The 11,429-nt window shown below is 45.0% G+C and overlaps 1 protein-coding gene and 1 long non-coding RNA gene across 2 annotated transcripts in view; one reads left to right on the top strand and one right to left on the bottom strand.

The window, feature by feature from the left end:
* The window catches only part of LOC139542829 (uncharacterized), a 34,514-nt gene that overhangs the window by 12,782 nt on the left and 10,303 nt on the right, over positions 1-11,429 (bottom strand). The gene's annotated exons all lie outside the window — the stretch shown is intronic.
* The window catches only part of LOC139543197 (interleukin-17 receptor E-like), a 12,178-nt gene continuing 3,566 nt past the window's right edge, over positions 2,818-11,429 (top strand). The window contains exons 1-7 of the mRNA XM_071349465.1: positions 2,818-2,826; positions 3,168-3,282; positions 3,394-3,569; positions 5,424-5,492; positions 5,661-5,727; positions 9,913-10,100; positions 10,174-10,221. Of these exons, the coding sequence (XP_071205566.1) occupies positions 2,818-2,826; positions 3,168-3,282; positions 3,394-3,569; positions 5,424-5,492; positions 5,661-5,727; positions 9,913-10,100; positions 10,174-10,221 (672 nt within the window). The remainder of the gene's footprint in view (positions 2,827-3,167; positions 3,283-3,393; positions 3,570-5,423; positions 5,493-5,660; positions 5,728-9,912; positions 10,101-10,173; positions 10,222-11,429) is intronic.

The raw sequence follows: 11,429 nt of genomic DNA on the forward strand, positions 1-11,429 counted from the left end.
GCCCTCTCAACCTGCTCCACTACAGCCCCGGCGATGAGAATGGGGGCGTGCTCGGTCCTCCTTTTCCTGTAGTCCACAATCATCGCCTTAGTCTTGGTTACGTTGAGGGATAGGTTGTTATTCTGGCACCACCCGGCCAGGTCTCTGACCTCCCCCCTATAGGCTGTCTCATCGTTGTCGGTGATCAGGCCTAACACTGTTGTGTCGTCTGCAAACTTAGTGATGGTGTTGGAGTCGTGCCTGGCCATGCAATCGTGGGGGAACAGGGAGTACAGGAGGGGACTGAGCACGCACCCCTGTGGAGCTCCAGTGTTGAGGATCAGCGTGGCAGATTTGTTGCTACCTACCCTCACCACCTGGGGGCGGCCTGTCAGGAAGTCCAGGATCCAGTTGCAGATGGAGGTGTTTAGTCCCAGGATCCTTAGCTTAGTGGTGAGCTTTAAGGGCACTATGGTGTTGAACGCTAAGCTGTAGTCAATGAGCTGTAGTCAATGAATAACTTTCTCACATAAGTGTTCCTTTTGTCCAGATGGGAAAGGGCAGTGTGGAGTGCAATAGAGATTGCATCATCTGTGGATCTGTTTGGGCGGTATACAAATTAGAGTGGGTCTAGGGTTTCTGGGATAATGGTGTTGATGTGATGTGTGCAAGAGCGCAGAATAACTGAAGAATTTACAACCGTGCAACACTCTCGTTGGATATGACCTAGTGTCAGTAAACGTAGGCAAAAAATAACGTCATTAAATTGTTGCCAGCAGCACACTTACAGTTACCAACGTTCTAGAGAACATGAAAACAGCTTAACCAGCTCTGATAAGGCGAGTAAAATGGTCAGAGTGAGGTGGTCTCTCATTTGATTCTGGAAGTAGCTAGCAAGCTAGCCAACTTTGGTCAGTTATCTTGGGTGCTTGATTGCCAGTTGTGAGGTCCAAACGCTCGGATCAACCGTAATCCTCGGCCAGAGAGTTCAGTGTGCGCTCTGAACTCTCTGAGAGCCGAAATGCTCTGAATTTACCAACGGACAATCTGACAACACTCTGAAATTACTAATGCCTAGAGCGCACTCTGAGCACACTCCTGAGTGAATTTACGAACACACCCTTACTTCCAAATGTCTTAGAAAGTTACTGAATTACCCTAAGTATAATTTGAACCAAGGTCTGTTTCAGAAAAGATGCGGTATTTATGATTAACAGAGCAGTGACTGTGCAAGGGGGACTGCAATGTTTGCCAATACACGTTTCCTTCTCGATGTCACGTTAAAAAATAAGTATTTCTTAGCATATCATGGCTGTTATTTCCTCATTGTTCGTAAAAATAAATATCAAACGAGTACACACTGCCTGAGGCAGCTGGAAAGGTGGAGCTGTACTAAACTACCCACTCACCCACTCACTCACTCAATACACAACTTAATATGCATGGAACAATTCTTAATGAGTCATTTTTTTAACCGTTCTTATTGGGAACAGACAAAACAACATAGCACTGGAACTTATCATGTAGGCTACGTTTCCGTTTTCTTGGATTTCATTTCGTTGATTTTAATATGAAAGTAAGGCTAAACTGTCGTTCTGCTGTTTTTTTGCGCATTTGCGTTTTTTTTCCCTAGGGCCAAAGTTGTTCAAGCAACATTGGATAAGCCATGACTTTTTACATGTGCCTCTGTTGTGAGTAGGCTAGTGGTCATCCGTCATTATGATGAGACGCGGGAATGGACATGCACTTGCTGTGCTCCTGCTCCTGTTGTGCCTGCTGCGGCTCCTGTGCGCCTCTGAAGAGATAACACGCGCCAGACTAACTGTCACCGAGGTAAGGGACTAATTCATACCATCTTTGGGGCCCACCACCATGGACATAATGTAACTAATATGCAAAAGAGACATTATACTCAGACTGTATGTAATGGAAATAATGTATTGGAACTTGATTAGCCTATGTGAACCTGTCCTGCATCAAGATTCACTTCACTAACCCAGTCTTTTTTTCTTCCTCCTTTTCTTTCTCTATTTCTCCACAATAGATTCAATACCAAAATGGTAATTGTTACTTCAGTCCATGATCCCTATGGGATAACTCCTTTTGTACACAATGTGAAGAGGAACCATTTATTTGGCATTTTCAGACTTCACTTGCATACTTATTTTACTGCATATATTGTTTTGAGTGTCCGTATGTTCTGTGTTTCTGTAGGTTCCAGCTGGAACCCTGAGAGTCTTCCTCAGCTGAGTCTGTCCACTCTCGGGTTCTCTCCATCACAAGGCTCCTGTTTTGCCTGTGTCCATGTACGTGTCAGAATGAAAGCGGCAGGTAAGACTGTTTCCCATCCACAACCAATCTCTGTCTCTCCGCATCACCCCCTTTAGAACTTTCCTCCATCCTTCCTCCTTTTATCTAAAGTCTCAGTCTCCCTTTCTCTGGCCTTGTGTTTGTTTCAGTCTATATCTTTCTTCCTTAACCTGACGTCCTCTCTTTCTCTCGTTCTACCTTTACTGCCATAATTCTTTCATCTGTCCTCTGTGTTCCTCTAGACTTCACTGGGACACTGACCATTGAATACCTGGAGCTGTCAACTAAAACTCACAGAACCATCTCGATAAAAAATGGAGTCAATAATGACACTTTACAGGTAACATTTCTTGAAATGGAACCCCTCTCCCTTTCAGTATTCTTTAGGAAGAGTTAAAAAAGGATAAGATAGATGGATAAAATAAAAGTAACTTTATTAATTTTTATTTTAAGTGGAGTGACCCGTTTCGATCCATCATAGTGGGAAAGACCAACATTAAGCGCTTACATCCCCATGACATTGGCCACATGATTGTGGTAAGATCTGATATTTTCATGCATGCACGCACAGACACACACACACGCACGCTCAGACACACACGCACGCACGCACGCACGCACGCACGCGCGCGCGCGCGCACACACACACACACACACACACACACACACACACACACACACACACACACACACACACACACACACACACACACACACACACACACACACACACACACACACACACACACACACACACACACACACACACACACACACACACACACACACACACATACACACACACACACACACACACAGTAGAATGATGAAAGTGTGCTTCTGATCATGTTGCTGTGTGTGTCTCTGCTGCCTTCCAGTGGGAGTTGGTGTATGACTGTTTCCCTGCTGACGCAGGGCGAGAGGTGTATGTGTCTTTGTCCTCTAAACCACAGAGACAGCACAGGTACATCGTACAGGAGGACATCTGTCCAGGTAGTAATCTCACCTTTCACCTCCATCACTTATCCCCATCCCTCACCTGAGATGTGATGAGAATGACATCATAATACTAATCATACTATGACTCTGTCTGAGGTGATGCAGATTCAGATCCAGTACCAGAGTTTGATCTGTCTGTGGATGAGCTGGCTCGATCCCTCAATGTAACAGTAGCAACTGGAGACCACATATACCAACCGGCTCGCTCATCTGATGTATACACCAGGTTGTGCTACAGACACACAGATGCAGAATGCTCCAACCTTTCTGCTCTTTTTACTGTAAGCTCATTTGCGTGTTTGTATTGTGTGTGTGTGTGTGCTCGCACGTGTGTGTCTGTGTGTATGGGTGCGTGCATGCGTGCATGTATAGAGGTGTGTTAAAAAGGTGAATGTTGTTTATAACATACACTACCGGTCAAACATTTTAGAACACCTACTCATTCATGGGATTTTCTTTATTTTTACTATTTTCTACATTGTAGAATAGTAGTGAAGACATCAAAACTATTAAATAACACATATGGAATCATGTAGTAACTAAAAAAGTGTTAAACAAATCAAAATATATTTTATATTTGAGATTCTTCAAATAGCCACCCTTTGCCTTGATGACAGCTTTGCACACTCTTGGCATTCTCTCAACCAGTTTCATGAGGTAGTCACCTGGAATGCATATAAATTAACAAGTGTGCCTTGTTAAAAGTTAATTTGAAGAATTTCTTTCCTTCTTGATGGGTTTGAGCCAATCAGTTGTGTTGTGACAAGGTAGGGGTGGTAAACGGAAGATATCCCTATTTGGTAAAAACATTTTTTTATTTTATTTTATTTAACTAGGCAAGTCAGTTAAGAACAAATTCTTATTTACAATGGCGGCCTACACTGGCTAAACCCAGATGACGCTGGGCCAATTGTGCGCCACCCTATGGGAATCCCAATCACGGCCGGTTGTGATACAACCTGGATTCGAACCAGGGTGTCTGTAGTGACACCTCTAGTACTCAGTTTCAGTGCCTTAGACGGCTGCGCCACTCGATATTATGGCAAGAACAACTTAAATAAGCAAAGAGAAATGACAGTCCATCATTACTTTAAGACATGAAGGTCAGTCAATACGGAACATTTCAAGAACTTTGAAAGTTTCTTCAAGTTCAGTCGCAAAAACCATCAAGCACTATGATGAAACTATCTCTCATGAGGACCGCCACAGGAATGGAAGACCCAGAGTTACCTCTGCTGCAGAGGATAAGTTCATTAGAGTTACCAGCCTCAGAAATTGACGAGACTGTGTGAATCATGCCTTCATGGTCAAATTGATGCAAAGAAACCACTACTAAAGGAAACCAATAATAAGAAGAGACTTACTTGGGCCAAGAAACACGAGCAATGGACATTATACTGGTGGAAATTTGTCCTTTGGTCTGGAGTCCAAATTGGAGATTTTTGTTTCCAATCACCATGTCTTTCTGAGACGCGGTGTGGATGAACAGATGATCTCTGCATGTGTATTTCCCACCTTAAAGCATGGAGGAGGAGGTGTGATGGTGTGGGGGTGCTTTGCTGGTGACACTGTCTGTGATTTATTTCGAATTCAAGGCACACTTAACCAGCATGGCTACCACAGCATTTTGCAGCGATATGCCATCCCATCTGGTTTGGGCTTAGTGGAACTATCATTTCTTTTTCAAAAGTACAATGACCCAACACACCTCCAGGCTGTGTAAGGGCTATTTTACCAAGAAGGAGAGTGATGGAGTGATGAGTCGGACCGCAGAGTGAAGGAAAATCAGCCAACAAGTGCTCAGCATATGTGGGAACTCCTTCAAGACTGTTGGAAAAGCTTTCCAGGTGAAGCTGGTTGAGAGAATGCCAAGAGTGTGCAAAGCTGTCATCAAGGCAAAGGGTGGCTATTTGAAGAATCTCAAATATAAAATATATTTTGATTTGTTTTAACACGTTTTTGGTTATAACGATTCCATATGTGTTATTTCATAGTTTTGTTGTCTTCTTTATTATTCGACAATGTAGAAAATAGTAAAAATAAACTAAAACCTTTGAATGAGTTGGTGTTCTAAAACTTTTGACCGGTAGTGTAGGTTGATAATCTGTTAATGAATATTCTGTTGTTCTCTCCAGATTGACACCAATAAGAATCGGTCAGTGACTCTCAGTTTCCCCTACCTGCTACCCTGTGTCTGTGTACAGGTAAGAAGGTCTCACTCAGTGACATATCACAATGAGCAGAGATAACTATCAGATAATGTGCAATGGACAGTGACAGTAATGCATGGCTAAAACTACAGTATGTCTCATGTTAGTGTCCTTGGATGTCTCTCTGCCTGTCTCTCAGTCTGTCTGTACATATGCCTGCAGGTATATTACACACACCTAGACGCAAGGCGAACCACAGTTTGCCCGTTTGTGAATGGCTCATTAGATGGTGAGTATCTAATCTAAAATGGCGCTGGAGAAGAAGGCAGACGTTTTACGTGCCCCCAACTGATTGTGTTTTTTTGTTCGTTTATTTGCATTGTTTGTAACTTCTTTTGTACATAATGTTGCTGCTACCGTCTCTTATGACCGAAATAATTTCTGGACATCAGGACTGCGATTACTCATCACGGACTGGCAGAATCCTTTTTTCCATTAACGAGTCTGACGAGCCTGACGCGAACGATATACTGCTTTCTCAGGAACAGGCCCAGATCCCCGTGATTTGCATGAAGAGGAGGTGGAGAAAAAGGGTCTGGAGGGCAGGCTGCCTTCTGTGAATTCGTTGGCGATCGAATAAACCCCCACTTCCTTCCATTCTGCTAGCAAACGTGCAATCTTTGGAGAATAAAATAGATGACCTACGCGGAAGATTGAACTACCAACGTGACATTCAAAACTGTAATATCTTACGCTTCACGGAGTCGACGACGACACTATCAACATAACATACAGCTGTTTGGTTATACGCTACACCGGCGTATGGTAAGACAAGGGCGGCGGACTATGTATTTTTGTAACAGCTGGTGCACGATATCTAAGGAAGTCTCGAGCTATTGCTCGCCTGAGGTAGGGTATCTCATGATAAGCTCTACACCACACTATCTACCTAGAGAATTTTCATCTGTACATACCACCACAGTCAGAGGCTGGCACTAAAACAGCATTGAATGAGCTGTATTCCGCCATAAGCAAACAAGAAAACGCTCACCCAGAGGCGGTGCTTCTAGTAGCCGGGGACTTTAATGCAGGGAAACTTAAATCCGTTTTACCAAATGTATATCAGCATGTTAAATGTGCAACCAGAGGGACAAAAAAATAAAAAATAAGACTGGACCACCTTTACTCCAGACACATACAAAGCTCTCCCTCGCCCTCCATTTGGCAAATCTGCCTATAATTCTATCCTCCTGATTCCTGCTTACAAGCAAAAATTAAAGCAGGAAGCACCAGTGACTAGATCAATAAAAAAAAGTGGTCAGATGAAGCAGATGCTAAGCTACAGGACTGTTTTGCTACCACAGACTGGAATATGTTCCGGGATTCCTCCGATGGTATTGAGTACACCACATCAGTCATTGGCTTCATCAATAAGTGCATCGATGATGTCGTCCCCACAGTGACCGTACGTACATACCCCAACCAGAAGCCATGGATTACAGGCAACATCCGCACTGAGCTAAAGCTGCCGCTTTCAAGGAGCGGGACTCTAACCCGGAAGCTTAAGAAATGCCGCTATGCCCTCCGACGAACCATCAAACAGGCAAAGCATCAATACAGGACTAAGATCGAATCGTACTACACCGGCACTGACGCTCATCGGATGTGACAGGGCTGGCAAACTATTACAGACTACAAAGGGAAGCACAGCCGAGAGCTGCCCAGTGATACGGGCATACCAGACGAGCTAAACTACTTCTATGCTCGCTTCGAGGCAAATAATACTGAAGCATGCATGAGAGCCCCATCTGTTCCGGAAGACTGTGATCAAGCTCTCCGCAGCCGATGTGAGTAAGACCTTTAAACAGGTCAACATTCACAAGGCCACAGGGACAGACGGATTACCAGGACGTGTACTGCGAGCATGCACTGACCAACTGGCAAATGTCTTCTGTTATGCACGCCTCTTGGAGGAGGGAGCGCAACACCCAGCTACACTCCGTGGAATGATAGAGGTATGTGATTGTAGGTAAGGATGACAGAGGCAGAGAATATTAGCGTTTACTGGGAATTTATTTCCTTAACACGGTAATGTGGGGAAAAGGGGCTGGACGGAACCGAAGCAAAGAAAGTTAAAGTTAAAGAGACCCCTCTCCTACCTTACCTGCCTACCCACTACTTACCTAACCTTAACACCACCTGGAGCGCTAACCAAAATACAGGGGGTGGTCCGCCCAGGTCTTAACTAGTGTGCATAGACAGAGTACATACTACAGGTATATGTATGCCCACAGGCCTCTTGCCTAAGCACTCTCAAGGTGCCTTCACCTTCTCCCCTGGGAACAAATGAAACAGAATAATACAAACAATTTTAATAATCAAAACACAGTCCTTTTGACATAAACATGCCTCAGCAGGACTGGCTACAAAATACTTTACAAAAACTGTCTGAGCAACAACCAACACAGGACATCAAAGAAGCTCTCTCTCCTAACAAAGGAACACTTTATCCAGCTGGAGAAGGAGCTTGTAATTGGCGACAGCTGTATCCCCTAACGAGAGGGCGGGATCAGAGTTCCAATCTGCCATGGGGCTGACCAATCAGCTGCTTGGGGGAATCCAGGAAGCCATTCCCTGAAATACACACATAAACACATACAAACCCACAACAACGCAGAAGCTGGGGATTTGTAACATCTTCACTGACATTTTCAACCTCTCCCTGTCCGAGTCTGTAATACCAACATGTTTTAAGCAGACCACCATAGTGCCTGTGCCCAAGAACACTAAGGTAACCTGCCTAAATGACTACCGACCCGTAGCACTTCACGTCTGTAGCCATGAAGTGCTTTGAAAGGCTGGTCATGGCTCACATCAACACCATTATCCCAGAAACCCTAGACCCACTCCAATTTGCATACCGCCCAACAGATCCACAGATGATGCAATCTCTATTGCACTCCACACTGCCCTTTCCCACCTGGACATAAGGAACACCTATGTGAGAATGCTATTCATTGACTACAGCTCAGTGTTCAAAACCATAGTGCCATCAAAGCTCATCAATAAGCTAAGGACCCTGGGACTAAACACCTCCCTCTGCAACTGGATCCTGGACTTCCTGCCCCCCCCAGGTGGTGAGGGTAGGTAATAACACATCCACCACGCTGATCCTCAACACAGTGGCCCCTCAGGGGTGTGTGCTCAGTCCCCTCCTGTACTCCCTGTTCACTCATGACTGCACGGCCAAGCACGACTCCAACACCATCATTAAGTTTGGCAATGACACAACAGTGTTGCCTGATCACCGACAACGTCGAGACAGACTATAGGGATGAGGTCAGAGACCTGGCCGGGTGGTGCCAGGACAACAACCTCAACGTGATCAAGACAAAGGAGATGATTGTGGACGACAGGAAAAAGAGGACCGAGCATGCCTCCATTCTCATCGACTGGGCTGCAGTGGAGCAGGTTGAGAGCTTCACGTTCATTGGTGTCCACATCACATAAACTATCATGGTCCAAGCACACCAAGACAGTCGTTAAGAGGGCACAACAAAACCTATTCCCCCTCAGGAGACTGAAAAGATTTGGCATGGATCCTCAGATCTTCAAAAGATTATACAGCTGCACCATCGAAAGCATCCTGACCGGTTGCATCACTGCCTGGTATAGCAACTGCTCGGCCTCCGACTGCAAGGCCATTAGTGCGAATGGCCCAGTACATCACTGGGGCCAAGGTTCCTGCCATCCAGGACCTCTATATACCTCTATACCAGGCGGTGTCAGAGGAAGGCCCTAAAAATTGTCAAAGTCTCCAGCCACCCTAGTCATAGACTGTTCTCTCTGTTACCGCACGGCAAGCGGTACCGGAGCGCCACGTCTAGGTCCAAGAGGCTTCTAAACAGCTTCTACCCCCAAGCCATGAGACTATTTGCATTAGTCCCCCCTCTTTTACACCACTGCTACTCGCTGTTGTTATCATCTGTGCATAGTCACTTTAATAACTCTATGTACATATTACCTCTATGTACATATTACCTCAACTAACCGGTGCCCCTGCACATTGACTCTGTACTGGTGCCTCCATGTATATAGTCTCGCTATTGTTATTTTACTGCTGCCCTTTAATGACTTATTTCTTATTCGTATCCGTTCTTTTTTAAACTGCGTTTTTGGTTGGGGGCTCGTAAGTAAGCATTTCACTGTAACCTGTTGTAATCGGTGCATTTGACTAATACAATTTTATTTTATTTGAGTACACCTCTGATTATTCAAGTATTGTTTGTCTCTTAGACCTGTTTGAGATGCCGTAGCTGATGATTGGCTTCAGTTTCTGTGTGTGTTGTTACCTGTACATTTTCCAGTGAATCAGACCTGGGGATAGCAGGGGCTTTCTGCTGGAGCAATTAGTCACAGACAAACCAGCAGAGCAGCAGTCAGTAACAGTGCACTGTCTGTGTTTGACCACCAGGGGGTAGAGACGTGTGGCGCTCCAGTAAGGTGACTCTGTATGGTTCAAGCGTGGCCTGGAGTGCCCTGTGTCCTGCTGCTTACCTGAAGCCCTCTGCCTCCCTCTGCTGGCGACACCAGAGAAACACACCACAATGCACTCCCATCCTAAACTCCACACTGGAGGACATGGAGGAGAAGGGAGATCTGGTGAGTGTTGATGATGATAGTGATGATGATGAAGATGATGATGCTGATGATCTCTTTCCTCTATCCTTGACAGAAATATAATGTTTCTGCTGTGGATAAACACCCTCAGATGTGTGTGCAGGTAAGAATGTATAAGCCAATACAATCAAATCAATGTTATTTGTCACATGCTCTGAATGCAACATGTGTAGACCTTACCGTGAAATGCTTAACCAACAGTGCAGTTGAAGAAAGAGTTAAGAAAATATTTACCAAATTAACTAAAGTAAAAAATAATTAAAAGTAACACAATAAAATAACATTAATGAGGCCATATACAGGGGGTACCGGTTTCGAGTCAATGTGCGGGGGTACAGGTTAGTCGAGGTAATTTGTACATGTAGGTAGGGGTGAAGTGACTATGCATAGATAACAAACAGCGAGTAGCAGCAGTGTAAAAAACAAATGGGGGGGTGGTCAATGTAAATAATCGGTGGCTATTTCATTAATTGTTCAGCAGTCTTATGGCTTGGGGGTAGAAGCTGTTAAGGTGACTTTTGGTCTTAGACTTGGCGCTCTGGTACTGTTTGCCATGCAGAAGCAGAGAGAACAGTCTATGATTATTAAAGTGACTATGCACAGATGATAACAACAGAGAGTAGCAGTGGTGTAAAAGAGGGGGGGCTAATGCAAATAGTCTCATGGCTTGGGGGTAGAAGCTGTTTAGAAGCCTCTTGGACCTAGACTTGGCATTCTGGTACCGCTTGCCGTGCAGAAGCAGAGAGGACAGTCTATGACTAGGGGGGCTGGAGTCTTTGACAATTTTTGGGGCCTTCCTCTGACACCGCCTGGTATAGTCCTGGATGGCAGGAAGCTTGGCCCCAGTGATGTACTGGACCGTACGCACTACCCTCTGTAGTGCCTTACGGTCAGATGCCGAGCAGTTACCATACCAGGCAGTGATGCAACCGGTCAGAATGCTCTCGATGGTGCAGCTGTAGAACTTTTGGAGGATCTGGGGACCCATGCCAAATCTTTTCAGTCTCCTGAGGGGGAAAAGGTGTTGTCGTGCCCTCTTCACGTCTGTCTTGGTGTGTTTAGACCATGATAATTTGTTGGTGATGTGGACACCAAGGAACTTGAAACTCTCAACCCGCTCCACTGCAGCCACGTCAATGTTAATGGGGGCCTTGTCGGCCCGCCTTCTCCTGTAGTCCACGATCAGCTCCTTTGTCTTGCTCACATTGAGCAATATACACTATGTCACACTCTTTCCATGACATAAACTGACCAGGTGAATCCAGGTGAAAGCTATGATCCCTTATTGATGTCACCTTTTAAATCCACTTC

The sequence above is a fragment of the Salvelinus alpinus genome, chromosome 17 (assembly GCF_045679555.1).
Source record: "Salvelinus alpinus chromosome 17, SLU_Salpinus.1, whole genome shotgun sequence".
Lineage (NCBI taxonomy): Eukaryota > Metazoa > Chordata > Actinopteri > Salmoniformes > Salmonidae > Salvelinus > Salvelinus alpinus.